We start from the raw sequence: 19,569 nt of genomic DNA, 5'->3' as shown, positions 1-19,569 counted from the left end.
AAAACTGCCGGGCGTGGTGGCTCATGCCTGTAATCCCAGCACTTTGGGAGGCCGAGGCGGGTGGATCACGAGGCCAGGAGATCGAGTCCATCCTGGCTAACACGGTAAAACCCCATCTCTACTAAAAATACAAAAAATTAGTGGGGCGCAGTGGTGGATGCCTGCAGTCCCAGCATGAACCTGGGAGGTGGAGCTTGCAGTGAGCCGAGATCGTGCCACTGCACTCCAGGCTGGGCAACAGAGCGAGACTCCATCTCAAAACAGTCTGCAGGTCCCCTAATCCAAAAGGAGAAAAGCCCTGAAGTTTCTGCTGTTTTCACTCTAACCAGTATTGTGCCCAGAGATCCAAGTGGCAGATAGATGGCAAGCCTCAGGATAGCACAGAGCCGCAGGGAGAGTGAGGGCTGCCTGACAAGGGAGGGCCACCCGTCATACTCTCTCCCCCACATTAATTCTTCCAGCCACTCCTGGCTCCAGCAGGACACTAAGAAGTATCCCCAAAGGAAGTCACCCCCAATATTGCCCAGTAAATAATTTAAAAGCAACAATGTAGAAAACTCAGGAGAAGGTCAAGCAGGTCCACTAGAGGGAGCCCCAACCAACTCTATGCTGCAGGGAGCCTCACAAAGCAATGTCTCAACACCTGTCTGAAAATCAACCACACAAGGGAATGGGGAAATGTAGCAATAGATTAAGTCACTAGGAGAGAAGATAGCCATGTAAACACCCAGCTAAAACACAGGCTTTTCAAGAGCTACAAAATCAAACATTTAAAGATCAGGAAACTGATGCTGAGCAAAGTCAGATGGCTTGCCTCAGTTTACATATCCACAGGTGGGACTCAAGCTCAAATGTCTTGTCTCTAACCTGAGCACTTTCCTGCACACTTGCATCCCTCTAGGTCAGTACCCTGGAGTCCATGGGTCCGCTGTTCCTTTGTGTCTCATTTCTCTGAAGTGGGAAACGCCCTCAACTACCTATTCCTGCACTTATTACCCTCATTCCACAGTGTACCGAAGAGGATCTTCAGTGGTTTGGGGGTTTTGTTTGTTTGTTTGTTTGTTTGTTTGAGACAGGGCCTCCCTCTGTCATCCAGGCTGGAGTGCAGTGGTGCAATCATAGCTCACTGCTACCTCAACCTCCCAGGCTCAAGTGGTTCTCCTGCTTCAGCCTCTCAAGTAGCTGAGACTAACAGGTGTGCACCACCATGCCAGGCTAATTTTTTAATTTTTTGTAGAAATGAGGTCTCACTGTGTTGTCCAGGCTGGTCTTGAACTCCTGGCCTCAAGTAATCCTCCTGCCTCAGCTTCTGAAAATGTTGGGATTATAGGCATGAGCCACCGCCCCCAGCTTAGATCTTCAGTTTTAAACCTACTAATGTCATTTTGCTGATGGGACCTCGGGATGTCAATTGTCCAACATGGCTACTGTCAGTCCTTTTCCTCTGTATCAGCACAACATATTATCTCAGATGTGTACATCTGAATTTGAAAGTCTCCAAATTGCAGGCCATGTCTACATGGCAATGAATCATAACTAATTGGCCTCCAAAGCCCTTTCTTCTCAAACTATACTTAGGATTTTGGGATAAGGAAAGAACTGACCCTTTGAGACCTTGATATTTTACGCTTTGTGAGCTGATTTAGCCCATTCCACCTTCCTACGAACTCCATGTTTCCCAGTTGCCTGGACAACATACAGCCTCCCGAAACCCAACCTTCCAGCCCTCAGTCCTGCCCTCAAGAGAAATTTGCCACCAAGGATTGGCCCCCAGGACCCAGGCCCCGCCTCAGGCTCCTCGCTAGTTGGGCCTTCTCTCTGCCACTCCCCACGGGTGGGTCACTCCACAGGGAGCCCCAACACTGGCAGGAGAGGATCCTACAGGTAGGAAGAGGGGGTTGAGGATGATGGGAAGAGGGAGGGGAGCAGGTACAGGGATTTAGTTTATCTAAAAGAGAGTTGCGAGGAGTGACTTCTGTACAGTCAGCCTGGTTGAGAGAAAAAACTTCATCCTCCCCATTGACCCCAACCCTGCCTGAGGTTCCAAAGAGACTGTGAACTGACTTTTCTGAAGAGTATGAGAGACAAATTTGGAGTAGAACCAGGAGACTCCCCTGAGACTCCTGATTCAGTCAGGAAAGCATCCCTGTGTCCAGACCTAAACATAAGGGCCCCTCCTTCTCCCAGGACAGCAAGGAGATGCCACCTAAAAACAAAGAAAAGGGGAAGAAATCTGGGGCGCAGAAGAAGAAAAAGAACTGGGGTGAGTCATGGTGGGTGGAGGTGCCCCCTGCTTCTCCATGTTCTGGCATGAAGACCATGCAGCACTCCTCCAGAGAGAATCCAGCCTTCTGCATGACAGGATGGAACTCTCTTGACCTTCCTCTTTCATGTCCTTGAAGTCAGATGCAGGGAGCTGAGGAAGTGGGGAAATTGTCACTCATGCTCTCCTTTAAACACCATCTAGCTCTGTGCCTGCCTAATATATTTGTCATGTGTATTTTGCATATCTGTTATGTGCTGGTCGGTAAGGACACAGTGCTGACTTCAGTAGACTCTGCCACCATGGATCCCTCATTTAGTGGTCCTCAGGTCTCCTGTGGCAAAAGTGCAGGGTGTGGGTGAGGACGCAAGGAGAGTGAAGAATCCTGAGATCATGAAGAGCTGAGGCTCTGCCACTTGCCACGAGAGGTGCAGATGTGGAGGCTGAGTCCAGGCACAGGCTGGTGGTGCTGGAGAAGGAGCTGCTCCGAGACCACTTGGGTAAGGAGGGTAGAAGCTGGCATGGGGGTGGGCAACAGGGCAAGTGAAATGGGGCATTTCTGTATCCTGGGAGATTGGAGAGTTGGAGATACAGTGGGGTGCTAAGTTGAACCCTAACCATCCCCTAGTGGAAAAAGACAATGAGAGAGGGGTGGGCAGTGAGAGATGATAAAGGAAGCTTTTTTTTTTTTTTAGACAGAATCTTGCTCTGTTGCCCAGGCTGGACTGCAGTGGTGTGATCATAGTTCACTGTAATCTCAAACTCCTGGACCCCAACAATCTTCCCACCTCAGCTTCACGAGTAGCTGGTGCACACCACCCTACCTGGCTACTTTATTTATTTATTTTTCTTTTTTTTAATTTTATTTTATTATTTTATTTTATTTTACTATCTTTTTTTTACGACAGAATCTTGTGCTCTGTTGCCCAGGCTGGAGTGCAGTTGCGCGATCTCGGCTCACTGCAACCTCTGCCTCCCAGGCTCAAGTGATTCCCCTGCCTCGGCCTCCCAAGTAGCTGGGATTACAGGTACACAGCCACCACGCCCGGCTAATTTTTGTATTCTTATTAGAGACGGGTTTTCACCATGTTGGCCAAGCTGGTCTCGAACTCTTGACCTCATGATCCTCCCACCTTGGCCTCCCAAAGTTCTGGGATTACAGGCATGAGCCACTACGCCTGGCCCTATTTATTTTTCTTATAGAGACAAGGTCTCACTCTGTTGCCCAGGCAGGTCTCAAACTCCTGGCCTAAAGCGATTCTCCCACCTAAACCTCCCAAAATATTGGGATTACAGGCATGAGCCACCATGCCGGGCTATCCGGAAAGCTATTTTGTACAGGCAAAACATGGAGAGAGTCTTTACTTCTTAATAATGAGGAGCCTGTGAGACTCTAGGGATAAAAAACAAAAACAACAAAACCCAGAGAGAGAATAAGAGGCTGGACGCCCCGCCACCAGATTTCTAGAGATGGGCAAAATTCATCAAGTTTATGGGGGCTGATTTACTGGGCCCCAGCCAGTCCTGACTGTGGCTCTGGGACTGCTCACAGCTCTATGGAGGGATGAAGCCCGTCGAGCCAAGGCTTCCGAAGACCAGCTGAAGCAGAGGCTGCAAAGGGTGGAGGCTGAGCTGGAAGGGTCCCGAAGTGAAGGGAAGGCCATATATGCAGGTGTGTGGTCTGTTGAGCAGGTGGGAAGGAGACAGGGGCCTGGAGGAAGACAACCAGCAGGGTCAGATGATGGCAAGGAAGGGAAACAAGGAGGGCTTCCGACTGCCAGGCCTGGTCTTGGTCTTCCCCGAACAGTACAAATCAGGCAGGATCCTGCAGGAATCAAAGGCAGGTAGGTCCCTGGGATCCCAGGCAGGGGCCTTCCAGGATGCCTGGTGCCATGTGCCTGATGCTGTGTAGGATACACATGCAGTCATAGCCATCACCTCAACCATCCCATGGGAGGGGAGAAGGACTAGCATCCCTATCCAAAGCTGGACTGGGGGAGGTGGGTTGGGCTTCCTTTCCCTTCCTCAGGTTTTCATGGTCTCCAGCTTCTCAGAATCACAAAAAGAACCAAGAAGACCATGGGCCAGGAGTGGTGGCTCACGCCTGTAATCCCAGCACTTTGGGAGGCTGAGGCGGGTGGATCACGAGGTCAGGAGATCGAGACCATCCTGGCTAACACGGTGAAACCCCCGTCTCTACTAAAAATGCAAAAAATTAGCCAGGTGTGGTGGTGGGCGCCTGTAGTCCCAGCTACTCGGGAGACTGAGGCAGGAGAATGGGGTGAACCTGGGAGGCAGAGCTTGCAGTGAGCCGAGATCGCACCACTGCACTCCAGCCTGGGCGACAGAGCGAGACCCCGTCTAAAAAAAAAAAAAAAGAAGAACAAAGAAGGCCTTTGTGCTCCTGTTCCACTAGACCAAGTAGAGTCTTCCCCACCCACAACTTCATTTCCTTTCTCCATCGCTCCATCTCCGACCTGGGTCGCTGGCGGCCCACTGCCCCCACCCCAGAGATGAGTCGCCAGTGCCATGCCCTGCAGGAGGATATGCAATCCTGCAGCAAGCAGCTGGAGGAAGAAGTCAAGGGCCTTCAGGGGCAGCTAGGTAGGTTTCCCCACCCCCCAAACCCCTTGTCTCCAAGAGCTGCAGCAAGGACCAGCATGAAGGGGCAGACTTCAAAGTCTCTGCTCCAGAAAGCTGCCACCCGGGCTCTGGGATCACTTTCCCCACTTTCACTGACCTCCACCACTGAGGACTGGAGCAGAGAGTTCGGGATGCCCAGAATCTCTGTTGTAAGTAAAGATGAGGTGCCAGGCGCAGTGGCTCAGGCCTGTAATCCCAGCCAAGGTGGGCAGATCACCTGAGGTCAGGAGTTCGAGAACAGCCTGGCCAAATGGCGAAACCCCGTCCCTACTAAAAATATAAAAATTAGCTGGATGTGGTGGTGCACACCTGTCATCCCAGCTACTCGGGAGGCTGAGGCAGGAGAATCGCTTGAATCCGGGAGGCAGAGGTTGCAGTGCGCCGAGATCGCGCCATTGCACTCCAGCCTGGGCGACAGAGCAAGACTCTGTCTCAAAAAAATAAATAAAAATAAAAAAGAAGAGGTAGGCCTCACACGACATTTCCTCCTCTCCAAGTCCAGCCCTACCTAACTCCCCACCACCGCCATGTCTCTTGTGAGCAAAACATATTCCCTTTTAGTTTAGCTGATTTCTACAACGAAACTAAGGGAAAATGTTTGACTTATTTACTTCTATATCTTCAAGACCTAGCACCCGGTAGGTCCTAAATAACTGTTCACCAAATAAATGAATAAACACTCCCAATAAGCAAAAATATTTTTAAAAACTAGGAAGCCTTTGCTTCTCTTCTCTTGCCTCCTGCTTACAAAATAATGTTGAAATATCTCAGCATGACACATGAGCTCTTGCACAATTTTGGTCTCAAAGTTTTCATACCTTAAAAATGCCTTCAGCCAGGCTCGGTGGCTCACCCCTGTAATCCCAGCACTTTGGGAGGCCAAGGCGAAAGGACTGCTTGAGGCCAGGAGTTCGAGAGACCAGCCTGGCCAATATGGTGAAATGCCATCTCTACTAAAATTACAAAAATTAGCCGGGCATGGTGGCGTGTGCCTGTAATCTCAGATACTTGGGAGGCTGAGTCAGAAGAATCACTTGAATCCAGGAGGCGGAGGCTGCAGTGAGCCGAGATCGCACCACTGTGCTCCAGCCTGGGTGACAGAGTAAGACTCCAACCAAAAAAAAAAAAAAAGCCTTTGGTTTAGCTATAGATGGCCAGGAGCTGCTTATCTGCCATTCAGACCCTGGGTTCCTTTCCTAATCTTTGCTTTACCTCAAATTCCAAGTCAATCAATAACTCAATTGTTTTTGTTTTTGTTGTTGTTGTTGTTTTTTGGGGTTTTTTTTTTTTGAGGCGCAGTTTAGTTCTAGTTGCTCGTGCTGGAGTGCAATGGCTCAATCTCGGCTCACAGCAACCTCTGCCTCCCAGGTTCAAGCAATTCTCCTGCCTCAGCCTCCCGAGTAGCTGGGATTACAGGTGTGTGCCACCATGCCTGGCTAATTTTTGTATTTTTAGTAGAGATGGAGTTTCACCATGTTGGCCAGGACTCCTGACCTCAGGTAATCCACCCTCCCCGGCCTCCCATAGTGCTAGGATTACAGGTGTGAGCCACGACACCCGGCCAATGAATCAATGTTTACTGAGTACTTCCTGTATACTAGCTAGGTGCTTTGTCATCCATTATCGTGTTTAAAGGTCACAGCATACCCCTGAGAGATGTGTCATTCTCTCTTTAAAGATGAAGACACCAGCTAGCTGCGGTGGCTCATGCCTGTAATCCCAGCACTTTGGGAGGCCAAGAGGGGCGGATCACGAGGTCAAGAGATAGGGATCATCCTGGCCAACATCTCTACTAAAAATTAAAAAATTAGCTGGGCGTGGTGGCATGTGCCTGTAGTCCCAGCTACTCAGGAGGCTGAGGCAGGAGAATTGCTTGAACCCAGGAGGTGGTAGTTGCAGTGAGCCAAGATCATGCCACTGCACTCCAGCCTGGCAACAGAGTGAGACTCCATCTAAATAAATAAATAAATAAATAAATAAATAAATAAATAAATAAAAAGATGAAGACACTGAGGCTCAGAAAGAGACATGTCTGTGGTCACCTAGGTAGTAATCCGACTTTGGAGCCTTCTGTCTCAAGCCCACCATTCTCTGCTATACCTCAGTGGAGCTTCAGCTTTTACGGGGACTGCAGGAAAGTTGGTGATGCTGGGGGAGTCTGGAATGAGCCCATTCAAGGTCTCCTTTCCAGATACCTTTGGAGACTGGTCAAGGATAGAGTGTCACCATCCTGCTGTCTTTCATCCTGCCTGCCCCCAGAGGCATGCCAAAGGGAAGCTGCGGCTGCCCGGGAAGAGGCTGGACAAGCTCTAAGAGAGCGGGACCAGGCCCTGTCTCAGCTTCGGACCCACATGGCAGACATGGAGGCAAAGTATGGGGAAATCTTACAGGTAAGCACCACCTCCTGGATCCCAGCCATCCCAGTACCCAGGACTCCCCCATGCCCACAAACCCCAGCTAGTGTGATGACTGACAACCCAGGGGTAAGGAGAAGAAGTATCTCCAAGGGAGCCCTGCTCTATCCTGCGGGCAGAGAGGGGATAAAACCATGTCTACTGGGCAAGGAAAGCTTACGAACCAACCTGGGGCAGCCCTCACTCCTTCCCTCTCTCTTCCTGGGGGCTGAAATATTGATGTCTGCAGGACAGTCTGGACAGGCTCTTGGCCAAGCTGAGAGCCATCAAGTCGCAGTGGGATGGGACGGCATTGGGACTCCATGCGAAGCACAAGGAGCAGCTATGCCAGTTTGGACTCACCCCCCTGGATCTTTGAGGCCACCAGCCCCTAGTCTCTAGTGTTCTCAGAGGCGCCAGCAATAAAGTGTCTTGATGTAGAACTCAGTAGAGCTGTGGGCTCTGGCCTTTTGGCAGAGAGTGGATCTTTTTTATTTTTATTTTTATTTAGTTTTCTTCTTTTTTGTTTTTTCTTTTGTTTTGTTTATTTTTAGGAGTGGCTCTCATGCAGACATCTCAGTTCTGGGTTGACCCATTATCCCTGAGACTCAGTGATAGGAAAGAAATTTGACCAGGTCTCACCTTCTCTCCTGCAGAAGCCGCATCCCACCCTTAAGTCTGAGGCCCTTTTGGTCCCTTCACACCACTGCCCCTTACCCCCACCAACACAAACACAGGCAGTCAGATTTATGGGGAACAGCCACTTCTATAACAAATGCAACGGTAACCAAGCACCACTCTCCAGCAATGCTAAGGCACCCATAGAGGGCAGGCATAGCATAGCTGGTCTCCAAATTTTTGCATTATACTCAAGGGTCCTGGAGTCATATCTAGAAAAGGTCCAGATGGCTTCAATCCCAGCCAGACCCACAGCCACACCTTCATCCCTGGGATACAGCTCTCCAAACTCCCGTATGACATCCTCTGGAGCCTCAGACTCCTTCAGGAACCTGCCTGAGGCCTCCAACCACACCCTCTGCTGGAAGGTGGGCCTGCAGGAAGGGAGGGAGCACCTGGGCCAGCCTGTGATGGGTGGTGCCTGAGTTCCTCCAGTCTGGCTTAGAGAGAGCAATCCTGCCTCCACCACCTCGGGCTGAAGAGTGAAGACACAGTAGCCCCTGAGTATGTCTGTACCAAGCAGAGGTGCTCTACAGCAGATCCGAGGCCAGAGCCCAGTCCTATGCAGAGAGAGGAGGTAGAAGGTCATTCCAGGTGGCACCCAGAAGAGTTCCTTTTTCTTGCTCACCCCTGCCCTGCAATGCCCAGGAATGGGGCTTATTTCACGGGTCCTTCTGTCCCCACCTACCACAACCTGAAGTCCCAACCTGTATACCCCACACTGCTTCACCTTGTACCTCGCCCACTCTGCCCTTCTTTCTCACTCCTCCCTGCCCTTCTGTAACTACTCACAGTCCCATCCGTTTCTTCTTCCTCACCTCTGCAGCCCCAGTGGGAATCCAGGCTTCCAAGCCCCGCAGAGACCTGGCTGCTAGCTTCAGGCAGAGGGGTGGCTCAGCCTCAGGCAGCTGCTGAAGCCGCTCCAGGTCATTCTCTCCTGCAACAGGATACCCGTTCACTTCCAGAATCACATCTCCCACTTGCAGCCCAGACCGGGCAGCTGAGCCTCCGGGAGTCACCTGGTGGTGTGGGGGCATGCAGAACAGGGGACACCAGGGGAAAGTTTGCTGGCTTAAGGCTCTGGGAGGGAAGAAGAGGAAGACTGATCAGGCAGCAAAGGATTGAAGGGATCCAAGATGCATGGGGCATCAGTCACCTGGGAGATGAAGAGGTGAGGCCCACTGGCCACACAGCTGAGTCGGAAGCCATAGCCGCCACCAGGCCCAGGGTACAGGAAGCACTGTCGGGAGCCCAGAGGGACAGAAGGCACGCCTGTGTCTTCAAGCGAAGGGACCTCTGTCTCAACCAGTGAGGCTGAGCTGCTGCCCTGGGGAGAGGCGGGAGCCTCTGTGTTCTCCAAGAAGAGGAGTGGGGACAGGCGAACCTGGAAGGTGGCAGGTAGAGCAAATCTGTTGGACCCAAGCCCTGCTCCACTCCTGCCCCAACCCCAGCCCCTGCCCCTCAGCACGCACCATGCTGAAGAAGCGGTCAGCCTCAGGGTCGACGACAATGAGGGAGACACAGGAGCCCTGCGCCTGGATCCTGGACACTGTCTCCTCATGGCCCAGCCCCTCCACGCTCTCCCCAGCCACAGCCACCAGCCGGTCCCCAGCCTGCATCCCAGCCTTCTTGGCTGGCAGTCCCGGGTCCACCTCCCACAGGAACTGTCCTGGGGCACACACATCCTCACTGCTCCTCTCCAGCTCTCCCAGGCCACTGTGTGCACACCAGGGGACTGACCCCAGAGTGAACAGGAAGAGGCGACCCAGGGCCAGAGCTCAGTCAGGGACACCTCTTCTGTGCACTGAAAGGTGTATATACACTTGTGTGCCCACCCCAAGGCCCACCTTCCCCCACCACCCCCAGGGCTCCCACTCACCAGGGCGACCGTCAGGGCCCTTTTCCTCCCGGAGCAGGAACCCAAAACCCTGGGGCCCTTTCTCTAGGTGCAGACAGCGGGCCTTGGTGGGCAGTGCCCAGCCCTCTGCCAGGGGTGCAGCCAGGGGCAATCCCAGCTGGCGGCACTGTTCCTCCACCTCTGGCCCTGCCACCAGCAAGGTCACCTGCTGTCCACTCTGCCAAAGCTGTGGGGACCCAGCAGGGCATCAGTATAACACCTGGGCAGGGAGAGAGGAGGCATGCTCCCCCCACAGCCCCTCCTCCCAGGCACTAAGTGGAGCCTGGCACAAACTGTAGAGGGGCAGGATGGTGATAAAGGTAGGAGACCAGATAAGGAGGTTAGGTGCATAGGGGAGGAGGCGTCTTCCCGAGGTGGGGCCCAGGCCCAGACGGGGGGAGGAGAGTGGGAGACAGGCAGCCACACCTTCCTGGTGAGTTGGTTGTGAGTGAACTTCTCCACACTGACCCCATTCACTTCCAGCAGTCGGGCCCCAGGGGGCACCCCTGCCCGCTCAGCTGCTCCTCCAGTACTTAGCACCAACCAGAAAGGACCCTGATTGCCTAGAAAAAAAAAAAAAAGCAAGTTCCAGTCTGTTGCCTGCCTGCCCTGAACAGGGACTGAAATCCCTCATTCTTGCCGCCCCCTTGCACCCTCTGGGCTCACCATGGGTGACACCGAAGCCAAAACCACCCTCATCTTTCACTATGTGGCACAGCCGGGGCCGGACCCCTGGGCCTAGGGTGGGACAGAGGTGGGCATCTTCTCCCAGCTGAGCTCGGGCCACGTCATGTGCATGCCGTGCCAAGACTGTCAGCAACACCCGAGGACCGCTGGCCCGGATGCGGCGTACCACCTGGACAGAGGGCACGTGGGCGTGGGTTTGGTCTAGACCCTCTTGCCAACCCCCAGGACCTCCCTGGAATCCAGATTTTTTTGCCATGGGAATAGGCTTTTTTGCTTTTTTTTCTTTTCTTTTTTTTTTTTTTTTGAGATGGAGTTTCACTCTTGTTGCCCAGGCTGGAGTGCAATGGCACCATCTTGACTCACTGCAACCTCCGCCTCCCAGGTTCAAGTGATTCTCCTGCCTCAACCTCCCGAGTAGCTGTGAGTACGGGCGCCACCACCACGCTCAGCTAATTGCTGTATTTTCAGTAGAGACAAGGTCTTGCCATGTTGCCCAGGCTGGCCTTGAACTCTTGACCTTGGGTGATCCACCCGCCTCGGCCTCCCAAAGTGCTGGGATTATAGGCATGAGCCACTGCGCCCAGTGGGAATCAGCTTTCTAGATGCCTTCCCCAATCCCTCTGACTTGGGCACTCCTAAATCCTGGGGTGTTGGGGAGTGAGGCTTGTGCCCTGCTGCCATAGTGCCCAGGGGACTGAGCAACCCGCTTCTCTTTCTGAGGTGCTAGCATGCTCTCCCGGACCACAGCCTTACCACCGCGTAGTCTTCATGTTCCACAACATCGTTGTTCACTGCCAGGATCCTGTCTCCTTCCTGAAGACCCTGGCGCTGGGCAGAGGTGCCTGGGTCCACCCTGCACACCACATGCCCAGCCTTGCCCAGCTCCTGCTGCAGGTGGAAGCCAAAACTCTTGCCTTTCTCTTTGCTCAGCAAGCAGAAGCGAGGCCGCTCCAGGCTCCAGAGATCTGGAGGGTGAGGTAGGCAGCAGAAAAGGGGGAGGAGAGGGCACAGCCCAAGTACAGGTTCGCCATGTGCCTGGCAGACCCTGTGTCCTGATACAAGCAGTTTCTGCCTGGTTGGGTGTTGGGTGGTGGGGTGAACACTTCGTGGGCAGAGGGACTGGGACAGGAGAAGACGCCTGGCCCCTCCTATCTCTGCTCCCAACCAAGGCTGTTATCAGAGGGAGACCGAGTGAGTGGTTACCAAGGAGATGGGAGGCTGTGTGGAGTTGTGGTGCCTCCAGGGAAAGCGAATGGTTGCCAGTGGGTGAGGGAGTTACCAGAGGGGTCGTGGTCTTCGGCCAGTGAGAGAACAGGATTATCAATGCCCAGCTTTGGGTTAAACTTAAACTTCCTGCAAGGAGGCAGGGGAAGCAGGTACAAGCTGGCAGCTGGACTTGGGTCCCAGGATCTCCTTTAAGTGCTAATGGCAGTGAAGCGCTTCCCTGCCTCCGGTTCTTTCTTCCCCTTGCCCCAACCTTCATGGCACTTACAGAGTTAATGAGGCTGTGTCCTGAAGATCTACTGGGCAAAGAAGTGGGTGAGAGGAGGAGAGTCACATTCTTTTCCCCAGATGTGCCTCTTCCATTGGCATAAACTAAAAGGACTCAGGGAAACCCCCAAACTCAGGGCATGCCCCCTCCATTCTGCTCCAAAAGGGTCTTCTCTTCTCACTGCCATACACACAGGAATACTGTGCAGTCCTCTCCCTTCCCCTCCCCCCAAGTCCTTGGCACATAAATCTGAGTATATCAGTACAGGGTGTGGACCAGGAAGACAGACATATCAACTCACTACTTTTCTCCTGACTTGTTTACCTGCCTCAGGGCTCCAAGCCCCAAAATCAAGTGTGCCCTGGTCCCAAAGCTTCAGCCTCCAAGTCGGCCCCCTGCCTGGCCCAAAGTCCCCTGCAGAGGATTTCTCCTGGCCTCCTACCTGCAGCTTTCTCCATAGCTGGATCAGCAACCCAGTGCTGGGGTAGGGACAAGGTTCATCACAGCCACTGACCCTCCCACCCATCCCCTCCCAGGTCCCGCCTCCTTGAAGACGCTGTGGAAGCAGTGGGGTAATGGTTAACAGGAGTGAGAGTCTTTTTTTTTTTTTTTTTGAGACAGAGATTAGCTCTTGTTGCCCAGGCTGGAGTGCAATGGCACAATCTTGGCTCATCACAACCTCTGCCTCCCAGGTTCAAGCAATTCTCCTGCCTCAGCCTCCCCAGTAGCTGGGATTACAGACATGTGCCACCACACCCTGCTAATTTTGTATTTTTAATAGAGATGGGGTTTCTCCATATTGGTCAGGCTGGTCTCAAACTCCCAACCTCAGGTGATCTGCCCGCCTCGGCCTCCCAAAGGCCGAGTCTTGGGTATGTCTTGGGTATGTCTTCATTAGCAGCGTGAGATCGGAATAATACAGTCCAGCATGGCCAAACCCCATGCCAGTATCTTGTTCATGGGTCCCTCCGGCCTCCACTGCCTCGGAACCTAGTGCCCAAGAACCACGTGCAATAGATCATGGTTGGTAGTTTAACCAGAAAGACCAAGAAGAGTGCCCTTCCTGGAAGCACCAGGCAATAAAGAAGAGGTCACAATCGGTGGAAGGCACACAGCTTTTTAATAGCAGCAAGTCAGGTGCATCTGCCTCGGGGGGCCACCAAGCCATCGTACCACTGTGGCAAAGGGGGCATGAGGATGAGGAGAAAGCACCAATGCGAGGGCATCCTCAGCGTCCACAGGTGAGCATAAGTCATGAGGGGAAGTTTCCAACACATCTGGATGGCAACACCCCTGGCATGGCAGACATAAGATGTGAGCCCCTTGGTGGCACAATCAGAGGCTCCTTGAGAGGAGGGGGAGGCAAGTTTGGTGGTGGTGCTTCAGGGCACTCTGGCCATCCAAATGCCACATGCTTTGGTCCTTCTCGATGAATGGAGAGGAGGCATGTTCCATCTCCAAGCCCGAAGCATCGATTCACCATCTTTAACTTGGAGATTCCAGACTCGGTCCTGGTCGAACATGCCCTAGGAGGGCAACTGGCACAGCTGTGCCCATTCCTGAAGGAATCTTTCTAGGGGGAGCAGTGCAAGCCAGGAGGCCACAGAGGGAAGAGGTTTAGGGCCAGTGGTCACATACTTAGGTGCCTGCCACCAGTGTCTCAGCTTCCAGAGCCTCCCAGCTGCTCTAGGAGGCCCCTCACCTCGCCCTCCACTCGCAGCAGCTGGGCCTTGCGCCAAGGATTAAGGGTGGCACCCCGGCTGTCTTCCAGATCCCGCAGTAGGAGCTCAAGGTGTCGCTGGACCCGGGCCCGGTCCCAGCTGTTGAGGTTCCGCTGGACTTCACTGAGAATCACTGACCAGTATTCTGACACCGCCGTCCCCTCTGTCAGTGACACCACCACCCGGGCACCACCTTCAGCAGCACCCCCCAAGTCTCGCAAGACCTGGCGGCCCTCTGAGCTCAGCTCATTGAAGTAGAGGCTGGCAGGAGAGAGAAAGTCGATGCCATTCAGTAGAGCTCTGAGAAGGAGGGCCCGAGGGTAGACAGATGGAAAGTCAGGGGGCCTCACATCTCATCTCCTGGCTGCAGAGTGCAATCAGGTAAGTATCTGCAATGAGCCAGAGATGGAGGGTGCTGGCCAGTGGGAGGCAGGGACTAATATTAAAATTCTCTCTTTTTTTTTTTTTGAGAGGGAGTGTCGCTCTGTCACCCAGGTTGGAGTGCAGTGACATGATCTCGGCTTACCGCAACCTCCACCTCCCGGGTTCAAGCGATTCTCCTGCCTCAGCCTCCCAAGCAGCTGGGATTACAGGTGCGCACCAACACGCCCAGATAATTTTTGTATGTTTACTAGAGACAGAGTTTCACCATGTTGACCAGGCTGGTCTTGAACTTCTGACCTCAGGTGATGCGCCCGCCTCGGCCTCCCTAAGTGTTGGGATTACAGACATGAGCCACCGCACCCAATCCTGATACTAGAATTCAGTGGGACCAGGGACAGTAGGCCTTTAGGAGAAATGGTGGTAGGGAACTGGGGCAGTTTAAGGGCCAGTCACAGAGTGGGTGGGTTGACTCAGAGCTAGGCTGACAAGGATCAGTCAGGAACCAGGAATAGAGGATGGGCAACCGGCCCAGGCCCAGAAGCACTCCCTAGGATCGGAAGAGCACAGTCGAGAGGCAGAAGTGGTCTGAAGGGCTGGGGGCAATGGGACCAGGGACAGGACTCACTGCAGCAGTTCCAGGGAAGGGTGCTCCCGGGCAGCTCTGGCCAGGGCCAGAGCCGCTGTGTCACCAGCACCATTGTAAGCCACGTTCAGCTCCTGCAGCTGCCGGTTGCGATCCAGTTGGGCAGCCAGCAGCTCCAGACCTTCGTCCCCAAGGCCGGTGTGCAGCAGGGACAGGTGTGTCACTGAGGTGTTTCCTGCCAGCCCCTCCATCAGCAGGGCAACACCTGCCGCCATCAGCGGGTTGTTGGACAGCCTACGGCCACGTGCAACCCAAGGTTATGAGGGCCCATTGAGAGGAGGGGGAGGCAAGGTTGCTGGTGGTGCTGGCAGCCTTGATGGAGCAGCGCTGTGCTGGGTGCCAGGACGTGGGCCAAAGAGGGCCCTGCTTGGGGCAAGAGGAGCCTGGACATAGAAATGCAGGCCCAGGAGAAAGAGTAGAGCAATAGGAGGTGTGGTGCCTGGCAGAGGAGGGAGAGTAGGGGAGCTGGCCTTTCCTTCCCTCTTCCCCCGACTCCCTTCTTATCTACTCCCTTCGTCTTCACCATTTCTGTTTCCCTTCTTCTGCCTTTTTCACCCCCTTCACAGCCTCTGCTTCTCCCTTCCCTCTGACTCCCGTATCCTTCTCCCTGCTCTTCCTTTTTCTCTCCTCATTTGCCTCCCCTTACACCAACCAGAAACTCGGAACCCAGGTGCTCGGGTTCCCCACATATCAGTCAACACTTCAGGGGTGTTTACTGAGTGCCCAGCATTAGGGTCATCCTCAGGAAGCTGCAGGAAAAATCCTGGAAGGGGATCAGTGGCACTGTTACCAGGCAACTGGCCTAGGTGTTATTCCACCCTCTCTCCCTGCCTCCCCCAGGCTGATTTTAGCCACATGAGAGGTTTCTTAGCACCCATTACAGGTGGCATCTTTTCCTGCTGCCCTGCCGCTTGCAGTGGACCTGGGGGAAGTAGAGGGGACCAGTCAGGGCCTAGACCCACCTCCATTTACTATCCCCTGGGTGGGCCTGTGCCAAGTATGCCGGGAGGCAGGAAGCTCACCCTTGACCTTAGCTGGCCACCAGGATGCCCCACTCCCAGTCACTCACCGCAGTGTGGTAATTTGGCACTGGTCATGTAGCAGCAGGTCTCGGAGGTCCTTGCAGGCCTCAGGGCCCAGGCTGTTGAGTTGCAAGCTGGAGCAGAAGGTGGCCAGAGGGGAGGGGAGAGACCAGGGAGGGAATTCAGCAAGCAGTCTGTCCATCTACCATGACCTTTTTTGATCAGCCTGCCTCTGGGAATCCATACCTGCCTCCCCTTTTTTGAGAGACAGGGTCTCACTCTGTCACCCAGGTTGGAGCACAGTGGCATGATCACAACTCACTGCAGCCTCAGACACCTGGGCTCAAGCAATCCTCCCACCTCAGCCTCCTGAGTAGCTAGGACGATAGCCACATGCCACCACACCTGACTAATTTTTAAATTCTTTTGTAGAGACAGGGTCTTGCTATGTTGCCCAGGATGGTCTCAAACTACTAGGCTCAAGTGACGCTTCCGCCTTGTCCTCCCAGAGCAGTGGGATTACAGGCAGGAGTCACCACGGCTGGCTCCTCCCTTCTGCTGCTCCTGTCTCCTCCGCCCAAACTAGATTTCTTCATCTGGTCACTCGTCAGTACCTCTGGTTCCCCTGGCACTTTCTCTTCCCACTGCTTCACCTCCAACCCTCTTCATGCCTGTGCATGAGGATAGGTCCTCACCCCAGTTTCCGGGCACGCAGGAAGACAGGCATGAGTGTGCGCAGCCCAGCAGGGTCTAGCTGGCAGGAGGCCAAATTCACCTCATCCAGGGCATGCCTTCCGCTGCCCAGCACAGACGCCACCACTGTGCACTTGACGGGTGTCATACGCACACCTGCCAAGTTGAGCTGACGAAGGGAGCTGAGCACCTCGGCAGAGAAGCGCTGGTTCTGGAACTCGTAGTGGAAGAAGAGGTGGTCAAGGAGCTCCGACGGGGGCAGCACCTGCCGGCCCAGCTTGCCCAGCTTCTTCTTGATGGCCTGGGCATTCTCCAGGGCATCCAGGTTCTTGATGGGGCAGCCAAGCTGAGCTAGCACAGCTCGGTTGTGGGCAGAGAGAAGCCCCCCCATGAATATGGGGAAGAGCTCGAAGACTTCATCCTCAGGAGGCTCATCTGGGTGGCGCCGGGGGCCCTCCACGCCTAGGATACTGGCGCCCATCTGGTCCAGAACATCATCATTGTAATAGTCCTCCTCTCGGAACATCTCCAGCACCATGGCCTGGGCCACCGCCTCCCGGCTTTTACCCACTATGCGCCCAAACACGCGTGGAACCACCTGAAAAAGAAGCAGGGGAGGGTCACTGGCCTTCCATGTGCCTGTTCAGCCTTCAAGGCTCAGCTTAAGGTACACCCCCGTGACTGCTCCAGCCCTGTGATCTCCCCATGAACTTAGCATAATTTGTCTGATCATGCTACTCCCCTGCTGCGACACCTTCCACTGCCTATGTGGCAAACTCCAAACATTTAGCCTGGAATATGAAATGTTTTTTAAAACTAGAGATGGGGTCTTGCTGTGTCACCTAAGCTGGTCTTGAACTCCTGGGCTCCCTAGCCTAGGCCCCCAAAGTGCTAGGATTATAGGCATAAGCCACTGCACCCGGCCCAAAACTTTTAATAATTTGGCCCTAATTTGACTTTCCCAGGGTCATATCTCAACACCTGTCTCATGTGCTGCAGACATTCGGAACTTCTTTCTCTTTCCCAAACACCCTGATACATTTTCAAACCCAGGAGGTGGTGAGAAGGAATTAGCATGTATTACACACTTAGTTTGGGACCGGGCTAGGTGTCGCAAATACATCAGCATCTTCAACGTCATTGTTGTCTCAGCAACTAAGATTGATGCAGCTCCTACTGCTTTAAGGTCTTGTGTGATCTGGGCCCTGCCGACTACAATGCCTTCATCACAAGCCTCTTGGCCCCACTCACTATGCTCCTGCCTTTTCGGCTTTTTTCATCTTAACAGCACCAAGGTCTTTCCTCCTTCAAAGCCTCCACAGGCCTGGTGCAGTGGCTCATGCCTGTAATCCCAGCACTTAGGGAGGTCGAGGCAGGAGGATCACTTGAGCCCCGGAGTTCTAGACCAGCCTGGCCAATGTAGCGAGACGCTATCTCTATTGAAAAAAAAATTTTTTTTTTTTGAGACAGAGATTCGCTCTGTCACCCAGGCTGGAGTGCAGAGGCGCAGTCTCTGTTCACTGCAAGCTCCACCTCCTGGGTTCACACCATTCTAACTCAGCCTCCTGAGCAGCTGGGACTACAGGCGCCCACCACCGTGCCCAGCTAATTTTTTGTATTTTTAGTAGAGACGGGGTTTCACCGCGTTAGCCAGGATGGTCTCGACCTCCTGACCTCATGATCTACCCACCTCGGCCTCCCAAAGTGCTGGGATTATAGGCGTGAGCCACCGCATCCGGCAAAAAAATTTTTTTAATAAAAAAAAAATTAGCCAGGCATGGTGGCATATGCCTGTAGTCCCTTGAGCACTGGAGGTCGGGGATGCAGTGAGCTGAGATCACACCACTGAACTCCAGCCTGGGCAACAGAGCAAGACCCTGTCTCAAGAGAAAAATTTAAAAAACCTCCAGGGTGCTGCCCCTTCCTGGGGCATTTCCCCCCCACTTCTTCCCTTGGCTAATGCTACAAGGGTCAGATGACATGCCCTTCCACAAAGAGACTCTCCTGACCCCTCAAACCAGTTCCCCCACTACACACTTTCATGGCATCTGGGGCTCCTTTCCAGGCATTTGCCGTAATTTTTCCTTATATGGTTACATTGATATTTTTGTGCTGAAACTGTGCAGGAAGCAGCAGTTTCCTTCTGGGAGAGGAGCTCCGACTAGATCAGAAAGGGCAGAAGCCTGTAGTTTCCTCAGATTCTAACACACTGCCTGGCCCACAGCAGGTACTCAAATATCTGACAAAGAAATAAATGTTGGGGGTTTGTGATATCTTCCCCTATCCCTGCAATGGTTCTGAAAGGGAAGAAGGGTCATTCCTCTGGCAACAAACCATGACATTGTTTTGTGGCACCTCCTTTAACGTCTGGGTTTTTTTTCACTTTTTGATTTTTTATTTGTTTAGAGACAGGGTCTTGCTATGTCACCCAGGCTGGAGTGCAGTGGTGTGATCCTAGCTCACTGCAGTCTTTAACTCTTGGGCTCCAGCGATTCTCCTGCCTTGGCCTCCTGAGAGCTGTGACTACAGGTGTGCACCACTGCACCTGGCTATGTTTCATGTTTACATGTGAGGTTCCTTTCATAGAGGTGATAGTGCCCCTTCTCCAACACTAACCTGTGACAGAATATGTCACCCTGTGAAGCTGAATCCACAGGACTGTGAATAAACAGATGGGCTCAGTGCTCTGCCAGGGCAGCCCTCCCTCCAAGAGGGCTTGGAGGTGCAGGGCTGACAATTCTTGTGGGTTTTCAATAACTGGGGGCTTTCTGAATCCCCTCGCGAGACTGCAGCCTCTCGTTGCAACTCAGGTCCAGCAGGCACATCCTCAAGGCGGGGGTGGCCTCAGCAGCAGCTGTGACCTCCTATCAGAGGTGATAGTGTGAGAAGGGGTGGGCTGCACAAGCCTGTTTCTTTTCCTTTCTTTATTTTTTTTTTTGAGACAGAGTATCGCTCTGTCGCCTAGACTGGAGTACAGTGGTGCGATCTCGGCTCACTGCAACCTCCACTTCCTGGGCTCAAGAGATTCTCCTGCCTCAGCCTCCCAAGTAGCT

General features: G+C 53.4%; 3 protein-coding genes across 5 annotated transcripts in view; 1 reads left to right on the top strand and 2 right to left on the bottom strand.

Moving 5' to 3' along the window:
* Positions 1-1,814: 1,814 nt before the first annotated feature.
* On the top strand, positions 1,815-7,760 carry CCDC153 (coiled-coil domain containing 153). The gene is made up of 7 exons (XM_011926947.1): positions 1,815-1,884; positions 2,188-2,263; positions 2,692-2,763; positions 3,816-3,935; positions 4,775-4,867; positions 7,166-7,296; positions 7,550-7,760. The coding sequence occupies exons 2-7, from the start codon at positions 2,200-2,202 to the stop codon at positions 7,676-7,678; spliced, it is 609 nt and encodes a 202-aa protein (XP_011782337.1). The 5' UTR covers positions 1,815-1,884; positions 2,188-2,199; the 3' UTR covers positions 7,679-7,760.
* A 27-nt stretch (positions 7,761-7,787) lies between these two features.
* PDZD3 (PDZ domain containing 3) lies at positions 7,788-12,542 on the bottom strand. 2 transcript variants are annotated; one of them, XM_011926945.1, is made up of 11 exons: positions 12,496-12,542; positions 12,054-12,081; positions 11,841-11,914; positions 11,315-11,526; positions 10,541-10,730; positions 10,301-10,437; positions 9,857-10,061; positions 9,450-9,646; positions 9,134-9,361; positions 8,796-8,996; positions 7,788-8,537 (listed from the first exon to the last, which is right to left on the bottom strand). In XM_011926945.1, the coding sequence occupies exons 1-11, from the start codon at positions 12,509-12,511 to the stop codon at positions 8,508-8,510; spliced, it is 1,518 nt and encodes a 505-aa protein (XP_011782335.1). In that variant the 5' UTR covers positions 12,512-12,542; the 3' UTR covers positions 7,788-8,507. The 2 variants fall into 2 exon arrangements, with proteins under 2 accessions (XP_011782335.1, XP_011782336.1); XM_011926946.1 differs by having other exon boundaries at positions 10,343-10,437.
* A 610-nt stretch (positions 12,543-13,152) lies between these two features.
* NLRX1 (NLR family member X1) overlaps positions 13,153-19,569 on the bottom strand; it is a 16,614-nt gene continuing 10,197 nt past the window's right edge. For both annotated transcript variants that reach the window (XM_011926943.1, XM_011926944.1), the window contains exons 7-10: positions 16,519-17,114; positions 15,871-15,957; positions 14,784-15,035; positions 13,153-14,035 (exon numbers count right to left, since the gene is read on the bottom strand). In XM_011926943.1, the coding sequence (XP_011782333.1) occupies positions 13,714-14,035; positions 14,784-15,035; positions 15,871-15,957; positions 16,519-17,114 (1,257 nt within the window). In that variant the 3' untranslated portion in view covers positions 13,153-13,713. The remainder of the gene's footprint in view (positions 14,036-14,783; positions 15,036-15,870; positions 15,958-16,518; positions 17,115-19,569) is intronic.

Source organism: Colobus angolensis, unplaced genomic scaffold (genome assembly GCF_000951035.1).
Source record: "Colobus angolensis palliatus isolate OR3802 unplaced genomic scaffold, Cang.pa_1.0 Scaffold7, whole genome shotgun sequence".
Lineage (NCBI taxonomy): Eukaryota > Metazoa > Chordata > Mammalia > Primates > Cercopithecidae > Colobus > Colobus angolensis.
Note: the sequence above shows the minus strand (reverse complement) of the source record. Positions and strands in the feature narration are given on the sequence as shown.